Source organism: Pan paniscus, chromosome X (genome assembly GCF_029289425.2).
Source record: "Pan paniscus chromosome X, NHGRI_mPanPan1-v2.0_pri, whole genome shotgun sequence".
NCBI lineage: Eukaryota > Metazoa > Chordata > Mammalia > Primates > Hominidae > Pan > Pan paniscus.
In genome coordinates, this window is record NC_073272.2 from 135,608,007 (window position 1) to 135,627,908 (window position 19,902).

At 45.4% G+C, this 19,902-nt stretch overlaps 1 protein-coding gene across 11 annotated transcripts in view; it reads left to right on the top strand.

Annotated features, from left to right (window-relative positions):
- The window catches only part of FHL1 (four and a half LIM domains 1), a 64,646-nt gene extending 48,486 nt beyond the window's left edge, over nucleotides 1-16,160 (top strand). For 3 of the 11 annotated variants that reach the window (XM_055106636.3, XM_003812331.6, XM_008964722.5), the window contains exons 3-8: nucleotides 11,201-11,382; nucleotides 11,810-11,984; nucleotides 12,586-12,755; nucleotides 13,249-13,435; nucleotides 14,043-14,242; nucleotides 14,676-16,160. In XM_055106636.3, coding sequence (XP_054962611.1) covers nucleotides 11,227-11,382; nucleotides 11,810-11,984; nucleotides 12,586-12,755; nucleotides 13,249-13,435; nucleotides 14,043-14,242; nucleotides 14,676-14,759 — 972 coding nt within the window. In that variant the 5' untranslated portion in view covers nucleotides 11,201-11,226 and the 3' untranslated portion in view covers nucleotides 14,760-16,160. Of the gene's footprint in view, nucleotides 1-8,135; nucleotides 9,722-11,200; nucleotides 11,383-11,809; nucleotides 11,985-12,585; nucleotides 12,756-13,248; nucleotides 13,436-14,042; nucleotides 14,243-14,675 lie in introns of those variants that run through there. The other 8 variants (XM_003812334.6, XM_003812330.6, XM_034950742.4 and 5 more) reach the window with 4 other exon arrangements.
- The last annotated feature ends 3,742 nt before the right edge of the window (nucleotides 16,161-19,902 follow it).

Below are 19,902 nucleotides of genomic sequence, written 5' to 3' on the forward strand. Positions count from 1 at the left end.
CCTAAAAGAAGACACTTCCTGATGCATAGCTTGAAACAGGAATTGACTTCCTAAAGGAAAGTATTTGGCACACCAAGCCTATTGTTTACAGTGCTGCAAGAGAGGCATTTCAACATACATGGGCTCTTCCTAAAAATATAACTTGCTAAAATAAAAAATTCAGGGTTCATTAAGGTTAATCATCTAATAAAGTAAGAGAATTTCCTCTAGGTGAAAAGTTTCAGTTTATTTTAGGGGTGTGGTGTTGTTACAACTGGCTAATCTCCGCACCATAATTTAATCAGGCTGGATAAGAAAGAGACTAGAAAGGCGTGGAGCCAGAGCACAGTGTAGCTTCTCTTCTTTTCCCAGGCTTATTTTTTTCCTCTAACATGTAATAAATTTACTCGTAACAACCTGGCTTTTATTGTGTCATTTTCTAGCTAACTGGGAGTTACTGATGTCAGTTGTCTTTTAGAATAACTTTTCCTTAAACATTTGAAGATCGTAAGAATTGGGGAACTCATTCATTCATTTATTCATGGAGCATTTACTGCTCACCTACTGTGTGCTATAGGAACATGAAGACAAGCAAAGCACTGCCCTGGCCCTCAACCTGGTAGGGGAGATGTGTGAATAGGGCCAAAGCCACTTAAACAAGACAGTGGCTATAAAGGTGTCTGTACCAGCGAGAAGGTCAGCTGCCTTCCTTGAAGTTGAGTGGCCAAAACCACTTTCAGGATTGCAGGTGGGACTATGTTTTGGAGGCTTGATGGATTTTTCAGTTATTTAGTTCATTCTTTCAAGGAATAGTTATTGAGAGCCTCCTGGGAGCTGGGCAGTGTTCTAGGCTCTGGGGCCACTGCAGTGAGCTCCAGTACTAAATCCCTGCCTTCATGGAGCAAAGCAGGAGATCAGACAGCAAGGAGAGAAATCAGTGCAATACCAGCAGACTTGAAGTAGGGAAAGGAACAACCATGACTCTGGGCACAGGGGACAGTGAGGAGGCCAGTGAGGTGGGAGTGAGGGAAAGGGGGCTAAGGGTAAGGCCAGAGAAGGAATGTGGAAGAAGGTCCTGGAGGGACTTGGGGGCTTTCTTTTCCTAGAACATGCTCCTAATAGCCAGCCCCCAGACATCTGATGGCCTGTTGAGCTATTACAACATTTTAGGTTGATGTCTTCATTTTAATTCATGTTTTTCCTTTTATTGTCCCTGATGCTGAAAAACAAGAGGTTGAGTTTGTGAGACAAAATGTCTTCATTGTGTGTGTGATGGGGATAGGCATAGTCTCCCCATCTTGTTCTGTGCTGTCTGCCGTTAAGGAGGTGGGGAGATTACGATCACTCTCCTTTCCTGTACAGTAATCTGCTGATCTCTGGAACATACTAAGGAGGACATAGAGTGACAACATCTATAATCCCCTTAATCTCTGTATTCATACTGTCTAATCTCCTTGAGTTACACTGGTAACATAAGTCTATCTCTTAGAGTTACTTTTATCATTAACAGCATAAAAATGTATTATTTACAGGGCCAAATGCAAGCTCTTGAGGCATATAAAGTGGATTAATAAGGTTGGCTCAGCGTTAAGCTATGCCAGAGCCGAGTCCAAATTTTATTCCGGTACAGGGATGACTTTCTATGTGGCCTCTCTGGCTCTGGAGCTAATTTGGATGCTGAGTAGCCCCGCAGGTATTTATATGTAGTGTTTGGTATTTTTACTGGGTCCTATTCTTCTCCCTTGGATCACCTAAAATGGTTAAGAATTTTCTAGTGGGATTAAGGTTGTGATCTCTGGGGAGGGGTGGGACATCTGCTCTCGGTTATTTTTGTGTTAGCCGCTTCCCCTTAAATGTATGTTCACAAATGAGCCACAGCCTTATCAGCTGGGGTTGAGGGAAGACTGGTCTAGGTGCTGCTCCTGAACTTGGTCTCTGAGCCATGGCTTCCCATAGACACTCAGGTAAAACTTCATGCTCTTTATCTTATACTGAGCACAGTTTTGTTAGGGCAGTGAATCCGTCATTGGGCTAAAAGATGGTTTTTGATGAAATGATTTTAGTCTTGTCTGAATAGTAAATAAATTATAGCTTGTCTCTGTTTTGCCTTTGCCTTTCATGCTATTTCAAAGACAAAATATTGTTCAAGTACAATGAACAGTTTGAGTGATTTATTTTAAAAAGAAGTATATAAACATGTTACCACTATATTTTTACCTTTTTCAGGACATCTCATGAAACTATAAGAGATTGTGGGAGGAAAGGTTTTTCTGGTTAGGAATTTTTGGCTTTCTTTTTTATAAGATACAATTCTTCATCTTGACAGTGCTTTACATCCAAGGTGTTTGGAGAAGGTAAATCGAATGTGGAGCTGGAAGGAGGAACATTTGTAACTAAGAAAGTCCATAATGACCTAGCACATCTTCCCTTTTGCTGACAATGTTTTAAATCTTCCCGAAGTAACAGCTATGTTCCTTTTGATATGATAAGTATGTTATTAATTGTTTTTAGCAGAAAAAGGGGCACATTTTGGACTCCTTGGGACATGAACATTTTCTTCTGGTTTTGTAACCTTACAATTAAGGAAGCCCTTTGGCCATCGACAAGAAATCTATGAACTAGGGGCTGAGGGGCCAAAAGCCCAGTTATTTGAAGCCAGGAGGGTGGCTGTGGCCCTGTGGCCCTCTGCCTAAGTAACGGTTCCCTTTCTTGGGGCTGGTAAAGTCAGACAGTTAGGTATAAAGAAGGCACTTCGTCCTGTCTCCCAGCTTTCAGATTAAGGGATGTCATTATCTATGTTTTTTTTTTTTGAAAAATCATTTTTTAAAACTCATTGCCTGTCAATATTTAAACAATGGAAATACTTTAGGAAATTTCTCTTTTTGGGGTTTTAAATATGCTGCAATGGAATGCCCTACCTTAATGAATTAATATGTAATGTCTTCCCTGTTCCCAAGTGTTCAAAAGTTGTCTGTTTTTTTTTTTTTCCAACCCTCAGGAGCTGTTTCACAACATGGTACCAAATGCTTGAGATTGTGGTTATCAGCCAAGATACACATTCTCTGGGTGTAGGCAAACTAGTCAGCTGTGCTAGTTGTCCTGATGAACCTTAAATGCATGTTACCTGGTAGAATAACTCTCATTTTGTTTACTAATTAAGTGACAGAATAGTGACAGAAAGTTTAAAAGTTTAAATAGTGACAGAAAGTTTATAGCATACCCAACCTTGGGTTTCAAATTGCACCCAATTCTTATGTCGTTCTTGTGTATGTAAGTCTGGAGGCTATAATAACCGTGGCTAAATGGGACCAATTATTTATACCTTTTAGATGATTTTTGAATTCAGGAAATTGCATTTTGTATTGCATTAGGTTAATAGATTCATGAAAGCAGAGAAGAATCAGTCCATGAGACAGAGAAGTCCTCATAGAAAATCAGTGTTGCCCTGAAACGGGCTCAGTATGGGCAAAATAGAAGCTAGGATAATTGGATCCAAATCCATTTTTAGTGACTATCCATATACTGAGAGGACATTTCAAGGACAAAAACAATGTATACTCTTGACATTGAAGACTTTCAGTCTGCAAAATTATGTAGATTCAGTTTCTTTAGCCTTTGGCTTTTCAAGTCGAAAACCAGGTTTGGGGTGTGGAGGGGGATCAGGTCACTTGCCATATTACACAGCCATCGATTCCCTTCACCAGCTGCTGCTCAGTGGGCCGCACAAGCCCGCCAGTCTTTTCTCAGGGCAGGGATGGAAAATGAGAGGGTAGGATGAGAGGAAAGTAATCCAACTAGATTGGCTTCTTAAAATTCAGAAGATTTGAGTGAGAGTGAAACTGAATTTTTGTGCTTTTGATGACCACCAAATGACTGCCTACTACTTCACCACAGCTGGAGAAACTAAAAACACATGCTCTTTTGCTGCCGGGTCAGAAATGCTTTTTTTCCCATATGAAAGAGGGGCTGTGTTGCACGTAATCTGTGCAACATTATGAAAAATCTTCATATACGGACAAAATGGTACTAGAATTGAATCTGGACTGCAGGAAGTTCAGTGGCACATAATTTTTCTTTTAATAATCTATATCGAACCCTCCTGACACCCGATATAATCTAAAATGGCATTAGTTATACATCAGTGACCCAAAAAAGATTTGTTTTTTTTCTAAATGCAGCATACCAGTGAAGTTGCTAATTACATTGAATCATTCTGTACACATTCTATTTTGAAGGGAAAAAACACTTTCTGATTTTTGTATGAAATTGTATGAAAGACTACTTTTCAGCCGTGACTCATGAGCTCCGTCTCATTGCAGCTACTTAGGTATTTATTCCCAAATGTCTGACGACACCTCCAGGTGCATTAGCATGTCTATTACACAAGTGTCCTATTCATCGGCTAAGGCTTTGCTCCATTTGTTGAATGTTCTGAGGAAAGCATTATACCCTTTCTTTAGAAGCCAGTGTTTATATGTGGAGTCACCAATGTACTGGTAGGTTGGATTTAGTGAAGAACAGATCTGAAATAACCTGATTTTTTTCCATTTGGGTTGTTGTTCATTGTTTACACTGTACATTACACCCTTCATGGAAAGCACATAGAAAAATGCTACCTACTCATGATATTCACATTCTCCTTAAATATTCATAGTTTGAGCAACTCAGGCATGAGGGAGAAGATGAACAATAGGAAGAAATACATGAGAAAATACATGTAAAAACACAAGCAAGATTTATTAAATACAAATCGACTCTTCTTTAATGAGAGGTTTATAGTAAAAAAGAAAAAAGAAAAAAACAAATGTTGTAATGTTATATTACTTGTATGTGTACATGATTAAATTGAAAGCCAAAACTTTTAATTAAGATACTGAGGTTTATTTAGGCACCTCTCAGCATGTTGGATGTAGTTCAAGAATTTTCTGAAAAAGGAAGCTTGTTTATTAAGTGAAAATGATGTGTCTTTTGAAGCAGGCATAGAAAGTCAGGCTACCCTTTTGGAATAAATGTCTAAAATTTTATCACCCAGCCACATTTCTAACTGTATTCTAAGCTTGTAAAACTTTAATTTAATTAATTTTTAATTAAATTATTTAATAATGATGCTTTCTTAGAAAATCAGGGGACATTTATGTGACCCTAAGGTGTAGGTTAGACTTCAGTACCTTACATGTCATATAAGATGATTTTTAAAATCAGGAAATAGTATGTCATATTGCATTAGGTTCATAAGTCCATGAAAGCAGAGGAGAATAGGCCCAAGAAAGAAGTCCTTACAGAAAGGAAATCAGTGTGGTCCTGAAATAGGGTTGGTATGGACAAAATAGAGGCTCAGATAATTGGATCAGAAGCCACTTTCAGTGACTATCCACATACCAAAGTTTTAGAAACTTAGTTGTGGTAACATATCTCCATCTGTCAATCAACAGGCATATACTGAGTGATTCCTGTATACAAAGCCCTGGATTAGGTACTGGGGCCCCCTAGTGTATGAGCAGAACTTTCTGTCATAGAGAAACCCCACTTGTTAGCACTAGGGAATGTATCCAAGTCACTCGGCACCAAAGTATGTTAGCAGCGGGGAATCTGTGGGTCTGTAGCAACCTCATTTCTTGCCTCCTCAAGGAAGAACAAGGCAGAGGGAGAAGCCAAGGCAACTTTTAGAGCAGGAGTGAAAGTTTATTAAAAACTTTTAGAGCAGGAGGCCGGGCACGGTGGCTCATGCCTGTAATGCCAGCACTTTGGGAGGCTGAGGCGGGTGGATCACTTGAGGTCAGGAGTTGGAGACCAGCCTGGTCAACATGGTGAAACTCTGTCTCTACTAAAAATACAAAAATTAGCCAGGCGTGGTGGTGCACGCATGTAATCCCAGCTACTTGGGAGGCTGAGGCAGGAGAATTGCTTGAACCTGGGAGGCGGAAGTTACAGTGAACAGAGATTGCACCATTGCACTGCAGCCTGGGTGACAAAGTGAGACTCCGTCTCAAAAAATAAAATAAAGTTTCAAAGCAGGAATGAAAGTAAAGTACATTTAGAAGATGACCAAGCAGGCTACTTGAGAGATTCAAAAAGTGCATGGTTTGACCTTTGACCTGGGCTTTTATATGTTGGCATGATTCGGGTGTTATATTACTTCTCTCCTGATTCTTCCCTTGGGGTGGGCTGTCCGCATGCCCAGTGGCCTGCCAGCACTTGGGAAGTGCCGCATGCGTGGTGTTTACTGAAGTTGTGTGCATGCTTACTTTAAGCGATTTTTCCCTTAGCAGTAGAGCATTCCCAGAGGTAGGTCTTATACCAGTTAAACGCCGCAATTTTGCCTCTTAGTGCACATGCTTGAGCCCACTCACCCACCTCCTGAGATCTCATGGGGACGTGGCTGATCATCAGTTTCAGGTGTTTCTGTCTATTAGGGACCGTGGGTCCTTGGTGCCAGCTGCAACCAATTATTATTTTAGCGAGAGATAGTTTAACAACCATCTGACCTTCACCTGATGGCCGCCTGACATTCCTGGTTGGGTGGGGGGCCCTCTCTTGCCCTGCTCATGTCTAATACCTACTCTGGCATCCCTACTATGTACAGATGAGGGCTACACCGAGACATTAAAATTAGTCAAAGAGCTGCCCGAGGGCAAACATGCCCTCCACAAAGACAAGTGGTAAGGGAAGAAGCATGGTGATGATGTGTAGCAATTGTTTCCTTCAATGATGGCTGACACTCCCATTCCCGGATAACAGCAATAGGTCAAGGCAGACATATCTAGAAGTTCTGGAAGATTAAAGGCCTTCACATTTCATGTACTTAGAAATAGCTAAGGGGATAAAAAATTATTCCCTAAGAAATAAATGCCTAAGTACATGTAATTCTGTAAGGTTGAAGAGAGCCCAAAAGAAGAGGTAAAATGCCTGCAATCCCATCAAGTTGGGAGGCCGAGGTGGGCAGATCACTTGAGGTCAGGAGTTCAAGACCAGCCTGCCCGACATGGCGAAACCCCGTCTCTACTAAAAATACAAAAATTAGCCAGGCGTGGTGGCATTCACCTGTAGTCCTAGCTACTCAGGAGGCTAAGGTAGGAGAATTGCTTGAACCCAGGAGGTGGAGGTTGCAGTGAGCCAGGATAGCACCACTGCACTTCAGCCTGGGTGACAGAGCGAGACCCTGTCTCAACAACAACAAAGAGGTAAAATGCTATCTTCATTTTTCCCTATTCTCTCATTTCAAACAAAAGAAAGTGCAAGCTGGGATGGACGCGGTGGCTCATGCCTGTAACCCCTGTAATCTCAGGTGCGGTGGCTCACGCCTGTAAAATGCACTTTGGGAGGCCAAGGCAGGTGGATCATGAGGTCAGGAGATCGAGACCATCCTGGCCAACATGGTGAAACCCTGTCTCTACTAAAAATACAAAAATTAGCTGGGTGTGGTGTCACATGCCTGTAGTTCCAGCTACTCGGGAGGCTGAGGCAGGAGAATCACTTGAACCCAGGAGGCAGAGGTTACAGTGATCCAAGATTGTGCCACTGCACTCCAGCCTGGTGACAGAGCGAGACTCCGTCTAAAATAAAAAAGAAAGAAAGAAAGAGCAAGCTTTTCTCTCCTCATGAAGTCAAAGCTTGACAGTAGCTCAGACTCTCAGGGAGCCCACACTCAGGATCTTTGCATGTGTGTCTCAGCATTGTCATTTATAAGCTGGCTTTTTAGAGTTGTTTTGGTCTTGTGCACATCAGCACATCATTCATATTTTATACAAAATTGTGACGTGATCAGTATCTCCTCCAATTTCATCCTGAGCACACTGCGTGCATGAGGGTTTGAAATTGTTTTGAAACAAATAATCATAAATTTAGAAGTACGTGACGTAAGCTAATTCAGGTTGCCCAGAGTTCCACTTAATTTGATTTATTGCAAAACAAATACGAAAGTTCATGAATTTGACATAGACATTGTTAACATACTTTAAGTATTTCTAGCCTGTTTACTTATTATGCAACAAATCCAACATTCCTAGAAGTGCCTATTTTATCTAGACTAATTGTTTCCACACACATTAAAAGGACTCTAGTGAATTGTAGAAATGTATTCTAAAAGAATATGCCCTTTGAAATGATTCTCCATCTGGATACAGACTGCAGGTTTAAGTATAGAGTGGTGGGTGGGGAATCTAAGGTGTAAGGTGACCCTAGAGTTTTCAAACTCAGAGTGAAAAAATCTTGCCCAAAGCTAGGATTCAAAAATACCAAGAGATGAAACTCTTCTTATGGGTACTATCAACTTGGGGTTGATTCATTTAATTTTCCTTTTGCTTGGTTTAAGACCATGTACTATAGGAATGATACAGTGGCCAGTGACTTCATTGTCTGACATTTTCAACACCCTTTGTTACTTCTATCTTCACTGGTGAGCTGTGGATTATTTTATCATCTGGATGCTTAGAACTCTGAGCAAGTCATGTTCTAGAACTATGAGACTAAACAATGAAGAACTTTGCACTGGTAATATCAAAGTACTGAAAGTGTGTGGTTTTAAAGTGTGAAAAACATGGCAGTTAAGATCTCTCAGGTACTTTGAACCATAATGCAGTTTTCCTTCTCTTCAAAACCTCTACTTCTAAATGGCATTCATTGTGTTTTCTAGTGTTTTTTCTTTGGTATGACACTAGTTAACCTGTATTTCTTACCATAAAGCTAGGACTCAAATACTAAGAGGTTTGACTCACCTTAGGTGGAACTTTATATAGTACTTTAACTTAGAAATATTTGGAATCAATTTCTGCTTATAAAGGTATCAAAAGCAAGTGATACTAAAACGAGTAGGTTCAAAGTTGTATACTAAATAGAGACCTTGGTAAGAGAGAATGAGGGATTTTCAAATATGGTCCAGAAGATAGTCTCTGAAAGGCTAAACCAGCAATGGTTACTAGCCATGCAGGAAGCCAGTGCTGTCTAATCTTACAAATTCTGTTTTCCTGCCAAATGGCATTTAGGAGCAACTGATAATTTATTTCTTGCCACTTGCTGTTACTGGAGATTTATTTGGTTTCTCAACTCAGCCCTTAACAAGAAAGCAAGTCTTTGTTGAGGGCACAATATTATCAGTATGGCAAAGCTAAGACTTCTGTGTGACACTGGAAAGACCAACAAGAATGGATTAAGGAGAGTGATTTTCCATACGCTGTCACTGGGACAGGTACTTTTCTCTATAGACACACAGGCTAAAAGCAGTTTAAAAGCTTCCTTACCTAAACAGTACATAGTTCAAGGAGACAGGCCCTGTGTCCATTGCGTCTCTAGTTTTTGTTTCTAACCCATTATATAAAGGAACATCCCAGTTTGCTTTTTAGAGAAAAGTTCAAGTTAGAACCATTCTCTGGTCTTGCTAAGTCTCTTAATTGTGACACAACTGTCCTAAGCAACTGTCCTTGCACAAGAATGTCACTCATCTGCTTCATCTGCCAGCTCCTTAGAGATGAGGGGGGTCTGTGTGTCAGCAGGAGGCAGAAGGCCCTGTGGCTCATCCAGTGGCCTGATTTCCTTTGTTTGGAGGCTTGGTTCTGAGTGAGAGTTCAACAGCCTTTGCCCAGGCGGCTTCTCAAACACAGGGTGTGGTTTCCTTAGCTCACTCTCTGCTGTTTGGTTGCTCATGGCAACAAGATCCAAATAACTTGGACATGTGTTTGTATTAAAAAAACCTGGGAATGGAACCCAAAGTGAGACTTTGGGGCTTTCAGTTAGTGGAAGAGCTGCGGTGAGTACCAGGCAACTGCTCATTTATTTTCTCTCATTCTTTCTCTCTAAATTACGCTGGATGTTTGCTAGCACAATAACCATGTTTGTGGATAGTTTTAGAAAGTAGTCTCAATTCTTGTATTTCCTGCACAAATGAAATAATTGCTATCTATTTACCCGTGCAAATTTCTTTTTCAGGGGAGAGGAACAAATTAGCATATGTTTAAAGAAGTTGAAAGCTAATAGAAACTCATATTTGGTACCTTTTGGGTGGCAGGATTCTATAGGAAATGCCTTGGCAAAGGGAGCTGCAGAGTGCCTTAGTAATGCTTGGGATTGCAGGCGTGTTGTCTAGGGCCACAGCCGGGGAGGGGACCGGGGAGGGGACCAGGGAGGGAAGAGGGGTTGTTCATACGGAGGGAGTGGAAGGGATTCTTGGAATAATTTTTTCCAGACTCTATTTTAAGATTATAATTTTTAAGACAGCAAATATCCCAAATGGTAATACTGGTTACACTTCTATGAGCATATTGATTCTCACTTGCTTGACTCAAGGGAGGGTTTGATTTTGGTCACAAAGCCACCCGTGACTATGACAGATAATTCAAGGTTGCCAAACTTGCCTATGCCAATTGACAAAGCCATTTATATAAGTCCTCTCTTGCTATATTGCTCTGGCCTCAAAAGGCAGTAAACTCTCTTGGACAAAACTCTTTAGGATCTATTCAGGGATTTAACACTTTTCTGCTAAATTGCAAGTAAATTTAAACATTTTAAACAAATTAACAAGGATTGCTTAGGTACCTGGTGTGGTACAGAATGAGCTGTCAGTTTCTATTCTGATGAATAGAATTTTATAGATAGGAGGAACGGGAGGCCTCCAGAGGATACTACCCTCCCTAAAAAGAGACGGAGGAAGAGCTGAAAGCGGGCAGAGAGGCTTCTTGATGACAATGTGGTGGGCTTAGAGAAGCTGCTGCCTGCAGGCGGGGCCCCTGCTTTCCTGCACCCCTTTGAGCCTCTGCCCCACACTCTTCCTTTGTATAAAACAACTGCTTCTTGCCTGCCTGCCCCATCACACCCCTCCACTCCATCGGGTCACTGCTCAATGGCACAATAGCACTGCTCAGCCATACCTCCCAGCATCCTGTCCCCTATCTGGTGACTTGGCCAACACAGGCTCTGATCCACTTGCCCCGCTCCGCATCTTTTGTGAATCAGCACAGTAGATATATCTGAGCAGGGGCTTCTACCATCTCCCCAGGGAATCACTAGCCATCGGCCATCTGGCCCCGCGGGGTGCTTTTGTTCCTGGAATCATAGTGAAGTATCTGTTGTCTTGGTGCCTGGTAGTCAGCTCGGCTAAAGGGGAAGCTGGGTTTTGGTCCTCAGACCCCATGGACTCCAAGGCAGCATTGTGCAGGTGCCTCTGGGAGCCACTGCTCAGGGTGCTGGGGCATTTCCTGTGGTCATTTGTCCTGTCTGCTTGCCCCCGCAGGTCCCTCCAGCTACAAGGTGGGCACCATGGCGGAGAAGTTTGACTGCCACTACTGCAGGGATCCCTTGCAGGGGAAGAAGTATGTGCAAAAGGATGGCCACCACTGCTGCCTGAAATGCTTTGACAAGTTCTGTGCCAACACCTGTGTGGAATGCCGCAAGCCCATCGGTGCGGACTCCAAGGTAACGGGCATCCCCATGTGCCAGTGGGAAGGGCTGGGTTTTGGAGTGTCCTTTGCCCACAACCATGGCAGCAGCAGCTGGCTGTTAGGATTTCCCAGCATCACTGCAGCCACCTTGAGGCCTCAAGGAAGCCTCCTCCACTCCCCAGGCCACAGTGGCCCGAGCTGTTTAATGTGGGGCTTGACTGGATGGGCGCCAACGCCCTTGCCAGCTCTTTTGATTGCATTCTAAATATTTCAAGAATTGTGAGATTTTTATCCTCACCTCAGCGTCCCTCCTATAAGAACAGTTACTGTGGGGCAGTCCCAGGTGTAAGGGACTGTGTCATCTCAGTGGTCAGTCCCAGGGAAATCAGCCTTATGGGAGGGCTCCTGCCACCACCCCCAGCACCCCTCATGGTGGCCCACCCTGTCTGCTTGGTTTCCAGGAGGTGCACTATAAGAACCGCTTCTGGCATGACACCTGCTTCCGCTGTGCCAAGTGCCTTCACCCCTTGGCCAATGAGACCTTTGTGGCCAAGGACAACAAGATCCTGTGCAACAAGTGCACCACTCGGGAGGACTCCCCCAAGTGCAAGGGGTGCTTCAAGGCCATTGTGGCAGGTACTGCCTCCTTCCCACCCCGGGTTCCCAGGGAGGAGGCCCTGAGGGCAGACGTGATGTGGGCTTGCTTATCATGGTGGGGCTAACGTTGCTCTGAGCTGCTTTGAGATCTTAGCATATATATGTACACATATACATACACGTATATATGCGTACACATATATGCTCGCACACACGCACACACTCGGAGACTAAAGAACACTGGCGAGAACAGCCTGTGGCAACAGAATGAAGTGAACAGTATGTAGCGCTTTCTCATTTGGGCGTAGTAAGTGATGAAAGCATGCTTCTTCCTCAGGGTGTCATTCTGGGCCAGGCAGTCCCTGATTTAATGTCTAAGTGCACGCAGGGTATAGAGGTGGGGGAGTGGGGGATTCAGGCACTGGATCCTAAAATAATAATGCTGGGGTCCCCGCCCATGACAGAAATCCTGGGTTGGCACAAGCACAAGTAGAACACAGGTAGGTTAGTTGGAGGTGTGAGGCCAGTAACTGCAGGGCCTGCATCCCCTCACCTCTGGAGGGCCTGGGGAGGGGAGCTGAGTGGATGCAGCCCCCTGCAGAGCCTGTCAGTGGGGCTATCCAATTGCTTCCCTCTGCAGGAGATCAAAACGTGGAGTACAAGGGGACCGTCTGGCACAAAGACTGCTTCACCTGTAGTAACTGCAAGCAAGTCATCGGGACTGGAAGCTTCTTCCCTAAAGGGGAGGACTTCTACTGCGTGACTTGCCATGAGACCAAGTTTGCCAAGCATTGCGTGAAGTGCAACAAGGTATGCTTTCAAGGGAGTTCTGCATTGACCGTTGTTTCTAGAAGTGTTTGACAGTTTGCAGAGCACTTCCACACACACTATCCCATTCCATCCTCACGACAGCCCTGTGACGTAGGAATTATTATTCCCGTTTTACAGATGAGGAGATCGTGGATTAGGAAGCAGTGCCACAGCCAAGTCAGGCTGTCGGTACGCATCCTCAGCCTGGTGGTGCGGGTGGCCCGTATGGCATGCTGAGCTGGGCAGCCCTGGCTCTAGAAGCCTGCCTCCACCACTTAGGGGCTGTGTAACCTCACATAGGGGCTCACCTTCTCCGAGCCTTGGTGTCTTCATCTGTAAAGTGGGGATAATAATAGCCCCTGCCTCCCATGGCTGTTGTGGAGATTAAATGAGATATTGTATACCAAAGCGCACAGCACAGTGCCTGGCACGCAGTAGGCATTCAACAAAATGGTTGTTGAATCTGAATCCGGTGCTACACTCCCTGGTCTAGGCCATCACATCTGGAGGAATCACTTACCAGGATCAGCCCTGGCATGCCGATTGCTTTGTGTGTGTTACCTGCTCTAAGAAGCTGGCTGGGCAGCGTTTCACCGCTGTGGAGGACCAGTATTACTGCGTGGATTGCTACAAGAACTTTGTGGCCAAGAAGTGTGCTGGATGCAAGAACCCCATCACTGGTAGGCTAAAGAGTCCTTGCTAAGTCTGCCAGGCTAGGTTTTGCGCATGGTAACCATCTCTCATTTTCCCGTCGTCGGTTTCATCCACAAAGGCCCCCAGAGAATGCCCTTCTCCCCCTGCTATTGTGGTCCCAAAGGCCCCCCAAGAGTTTGGATTCGTCCCCAGGCCAGGTTAGCCTTTGCAATACAGAACACTTCCTGACTGTTGACTAACAATGCTGAGAGTTCACAAGCCTGAGACCTGCCAGCCAACACCGGCAGGCACTGCCACTTTGCAGGGGGATTCTGGGGGGAGGGGTGGGAGGAGGGTAGAAAGAAGGGGGTGGGGGAGGGTGGGGAAAGGGAAGGGGTAAGGGAGGTCGAAGAGTGATAACCCGGGATTGTAATACCCCATAGCTGAAGGCTAGTTCAGAAATGCCTGTTGGCAGGGTTTCTTTTATTTTTGGTTTGCTGTTTATTTGTTTTTGCGATCAGCAAAGCTAATCACTTCATTCCTCATCTCGCGGCCGCGATCCACGTGCCCTGGGCCCTTTCCCTTGCCTCCAATTTTCCCATCTTCCCGGGGAGCCTTGAAATGTACATTTGAGAAGACTTTTGCCATCCTCAGGGAAAAGGACTGTGTCAAGAGTGAGCCACCCAGTCTCTAAAGCTAGGAAGCCCCCAGTGTGCCACGGGAAACGCTTGCCTCTCACCCTGTTTCCCAGCGCCAACCTCCGGGGCAGGCATCCGGGTGGAGAGAGGACTTGTCCCTCGTGGGTGGTGGTTCTTTATAGAAAAAATCGAAGCTTAGCAGCTCCTCGAGGCCCGGTAAGTGCACACCCCACGAACAGCCCAAGTTTGCCTCCTGGTGGCCACTTTGATGTCATGGCCCTGACCTAAATCAAAGAAACTGGTTATGCTGGGAGGTCGGTGCGCGTCACAGGGCAATAGCGTGGTGGCATGGGAACGTGGGGTCTTTACATCAGGGAAGCCCTTGGCCGGGCTCCAGCATCTTCTCAGGTCCTTGAGAGCCACAGCAGGGTTGCGGCGGCATGGGGGACAATGGCGGCGTGGGGGACTGTGCACGATGGAGTGGAGGAGGGGGTCTGGGAGCCAGGCAGACCTGGCTCTTGCGTGCTTGTCGGTCTGTGAGTGGGGCAGGTCGTCATTTTATCTCTCTGAATCGTGGTTTCCTCACCTGTATTCATTCAGCTGTTTCTCTTGTTTTCTTTTCTTTTCTTTTCTTTTTTTTTTCCCCCAGGGTTTGGTAAAGGCTCCAGTGTGGTGGCCTATGAAGGACAATCCTGGCACGACTACTGCTTCCACTGCAAAAAATGCTCCGTGAATCTGGCCAACAAGCGCTTTGTTTTCCACCAGGAGCAAGTGTATTGCCCCGACTGTGCCAAAAAGCTGTAAACTGACAGGGGCTCCTGTCCTGTAAAATGGCATTTGAATCTCGTTCTTTGTGTCCTTACTTTCTGCCCTATACCATCAATAGGGGAAGAGTGGTCCTTCCCTTCTTTAAAGTTCTCCTTCCGTCTTTTCTCCCATTTTACAGTATTACTCAAATAAGGGCACACAGTGATCATATTAGCATTTAGCAAAAAGCAGCCCTGCAGCAAAGTGAATTTCTGTCCGGCTGCAATTTAAAAATGAAAACTTAGGTAGATTGACTCTTCTGCATGTTTCTCATAGAGCAGAAAAGTGCTAATCATTTAGCCACTTAGTGATGTAAGCAAGAAGCATAGGAGATAAAACCCCCACTGAGATGCCTCTCATGCCTCAGCTGGGACCCACCGTGTAGACACACGACATGCAAGAGTTGCAGCGGCTGCTCCAACTCACTGCTCACCCTCTTCTGTGAGCAGGAAAAGAACCCTACTGACATGCATGGTTTAACTTCCTCATCAGAACTCTGCCCTTCCTTCTGTTCTTTTGTGCTTTCAAATAACTAACACGAATTTCCAGAAAATTAACATTTGAACTTAGCTGTAATTCTAAACTGACCTTTCCCCGTACTAACGTTTGGTTTCCCCGTGTGGCATGTTTTCTGAGCGTTCCTACTTTAAAGCATGGAACATGCAGGTGATTTGGGAAGTGTAGAAAGACCTGAGAAAACGAGCCTGTTTCAGAGGAACATCGTCACAACGAATACTTCTGGAAGCTTAACAAAACTAACCCTGCTGTCCTTTTTATTGTTTTTAATTAATATTTTTGTTTTAATTGATAGCAAAATAGTTTATGGGTTTGGAAACTTGCATGAAAATATTTTAGCCCCCTCAGATGTTCCTGCAGTGCTGAAATTCATCCTACAGAAGTAACCGCAAAACTCTAGAGGGGGAGTTGAGCAGGCGCCAGGGCTGTCATCAACATGGATATGACATTTCACAACAGTGACTAGTTAAATCCCTTGTAACGTAGTAGTTGTCTGCTCTTTGTCCATGTGTTAATGAGGACTGCAAAGTCCCTTCTGTTGTGATTCCTAGGACTTTTCCTCAAGAGGAAATCTGGATTTCCACCTACCGCTTAACCTGAAATGCAGGATCACCTACTTACTGTATTCTACATTATTATATGACATAGTATAATGAGACAATATCAAAAGTAAACATGTAATGACAATACATACTAACATTCTTGTAGGAGTGGTTAGAGAAGCTGATGCCTCATTTCTACATTCTGTCATTAGCTATTATCATCTAACGTTTCAGTGTATCCTTACAGAAATAAAGCAGCATATGAATAACCTGCCTCCTGTCTTTTCATTCTGCCTGGTGGAATCGCTATAAGGTGATACTCCTAATCCAGAAACCTAAATGACTTATTTTCCTTCCAGGATATACTCACTTTAGTGCAGGCGCACAGAACATAGGAATTATAAACAAACCTGTAAAAACCACACTTGATTGATAAATAAATAATTAAAAACAAACAGAAACCACTCTGACCTAAAATAGTATTTCCCAGATTTTCACATCCCTGAAAAAGAAAACGATGAATTGGTTTGATTTGGCCAGGGGATTAGGGAGGGAATCCCTGATGAAGCATGGCACTGAGAAGCCATCTTGGTCCCTGTTTGTTGGGTGCTTCCTTGGTGCGCCTTTCCCCTTGTGCCCTCTGGAGCCTGGGGTCCAGGTTGAACGTGACCATCTCAACTGCGGCTGCCTCCACCTGCCAGCTGAATGACACCCTCGCTCCTTCTTGTGGATGTGGCTCACTAAGGAAGCTGCCCATCTGGGCCCATGCACTTCAGTTAGGGGGAACATGCAAGGATGCCGTGGGCAGAGGCAGGGGGTTGGCCTGGCATTGAGGCTCCCCAGTTGCCGCTGCTTCTAGACTAGCACCACACACCAGTGTCTTTTGTTCACCTCTGAGGCTCGTGTTCTTGGGTCATCCAACCTGCCCACACCCATGTGGCCCTTACGGCACAGCACAAGAGGCCCCATGCGACAGGTGTCTGCTGCACTCTCCTGGTGGAAGAGGCTTCAGACCATAAGGGCCCCTTGTCAAACTACAAGCAGAACTGGGTGGGAGGAGAGGGTGTTAGTCTTAACTGGGCCACATGCTGAGGGTGATAAAAGCAAAGGGCAGAAGCCCTTTGGTGCTAACGTTTGCCTTCTGAGAAGGGAACTGAACCTGTCAGCAAGAAACCATGAGCACTTTTAGGAATGTGGCCCGTCCCCTTGTGTGTGTTTCCTTACAGAAATTAGCCATGAAAACCTTGAAACCAATGAAGTCTGTCCAGTCATGTGGGGCCCCAGGGACAATGAGGCTGGCTCAGGGGATGGGGAGTGGCTGCCCTCACTGCTCCCAAGGGAGTGGGCTGAGTTCCTGAGGCTGCAGCAAGGAAAGAAGCCCCACGGGGAGAGGGGGGAGAAGACAGGCCTGGGATGGAGAGGGGGCCCCACCTGCCTTCACTAAGGGCTTTGGCCCCGGCTTATGCTCTCGATCCATTTCGGCTGAGCCCTGGGCCTTCAGCATCCAGACGCATGCTCTCCTTCCTACCCACGTGCTCTTTCCCATTCCGGAACTCCTCCTCACTGCGACAGTTCCTTTCCCTCCAGTCCTCGGTCCACCCTCCTTCTCAGCCCCTTCCCACCCTAATGCCCCTCCGCATCTGCCCTAGATTCTATGGTTTGCACTTCACTCGTTTCCCTCCTCACTCCTGTTATCCCTTTGCCCTTCTAGCCTGCTTGGCCTGCAAAACCTGAGTGGATGGCTCCAGCTCTGCTGAGGAAAAGCACCCTGGCCTAAAATTCCCCGTCCCACTACTCTGCCACTTGGCCCAAAGTCCCAAGACCGCGTCCACCACCTTCCTCACCCGGGAGACTGAGGTCTATCCGGAGTCAGCTTCTAACTATTGCTTGCTTCGTGATGCCTGCCTGCCGTTCACACTTCAGCATCTTGTGAAGCACCTACACGCATCACAGCTGACACGCACCATCGCTCCCGTTTCCCAGATGAGAAAACAGGTTAAGAAGCTTGCCTAAGGTCACACAGCTAATAAGTGACAAGCCACACCCTAGACATACCTCTAGCATATCACTCATGACACTAAATTGTCGTAAAAAATAGACACATCACAATAAAACCATCGTGCACAGTGCTCAGTACTTAGAAGGCATTTGTTTGTTGAATATGCGATTTTAAGAGTGACACCCCTAAGGCTCAGGAGAAATGAGGGTAAATTTCCCCTTAACAATTTGTCAGCAGAGAAACATTTTCTCCCTCATAATTAATGGGATCAGAATATCAAGAACCTCTCCGCTTGTGGTTAACAGGGTGGGCTCTGGCACCAGGCTACCAGGGTTCAAATCCTGGCTGCTCTGCCACTTTGTAGTCATGAGACTGTGGGCAAGTTAACCTCTCTGAGCTTGATCCTTCACCTGTGAGACGTAAAATTTCTACTTTGCAGAATCCCATGTGGGAGACATAATGCAGGTGCTTAGTGAGGGGACTGGCACCCAGTAAACACACTAAATGCCAACAAACATTTCATTCCCAGCACCAAAGACACTGCTCTGGTGTCTGTGACATACCCTGCAAGCCTCAAGACAGTATGTCCACTCCCAAAGCAGTGCGGGGTGTTGGTTTGAGGGACAAACTTGGGTTTGAATATCAGCTCTGCCTCTTTCCAGCTGTGTGACCTGGAACAAATGCTGCTCTCCACAAATTTCAGTGTCCTCATAGGCATAAATGAATACCCACACCTCATAGAGTTGTTGTGAGCATTGAAAATGCCTGGCTGGGCACGGTGGCTCATGCCTGTAATCCCAGCACTTTGGGAGGCTGAGGCGGGCAGATCACCTGAGGTCAGGAGTTCGAGACCAGCCTGGCCAACATGGTGAAACCCTGTCTCTACTAAAAATACACAAATTAGCCAAGTGTTGTGGTGTGTGCCTGTAGTCCCAGCTACTCAGGAGGCTGAGGCAGATGAACCCCTTAAACCTGGGAGGCAGAGGTTGCAGTGAGTCAAGATCACGCCACTGCATTCCAGCCTGGGCAACAGAGCGAGACTCCATCTCAAAAAAACAAACAAAAAGAAAATGCCTATCAAGTACCTTGCATATTGCACATGTAAACCTAACTGCAATGATTACAATACAGTTGGGGAAATTAGAATCAGATGGGTGCCTAGGACCCATCTGGAAACACTGTAACTGGACTGGTAAGGAGACCAAAGGCAAGGAGGCTGTTTCGGGGCCTGTTTTGACCAACCAGGCCGGCCAGGCACTGGAGGGGTGGGGTCACTGAAAATGACAGGGAATTGCCCCGACATGATAAAATGTCACGCACAGTCCGCCTCCACGCTCTGGCTCCTTGGCCATCGCTGCTGTTTTATGCCTCCTGATCCCTCTTGCTCTGGCTCCAAGGAGTTAGAGGTGTTTGAGAACAGTGGAGTCTCAAAACTGAAAAGGCTGCAGAGATTGTAGCACAGCCCCCTCATTTGACAGACAAGGAACAGGGATCAGAGAAGAGCAACAACGTGCACAATGTCACACGTGAGCTAGCAGCCCTCTCAGCTGGGTTCAGGTCTTCAGGGGCCTGTCTGGCATTCTTTATGGTATTTCACACTGCATTCTTGTGGTTTTTAGGGATTGGAGCTGTTAAAAAACTTCATTCCACATGCAGTGTCCACAATGACACAGGCGTAGAAAATGCGCTGATCTGCAGAATCTGCTGGTAGAGGCCAGGGGTCTGTCCCTCTGGGTAGAGGATACCAGGAAGGGAAATGCGAGGCAGCAATGCGTGAGGGGAAAGCTAGGTCAGTGTCTATCACCTTGGCCTTGTAAACAGGAACATCCTGGTAGACAGTTTCAATGGATGGATCAACAGGACCTGGCGCCAGACTTGGCAGTGAAGAGTTTCCAGCTCAGATGAGACACAAGGAGGAATGGGATTTCTGGAATTTGACAGGAATGGGATGTGTCTAGTTTGTGCTGATTTAAAAGTATATAGAATGCTCTAGCATGTTCAATGGGGAATGG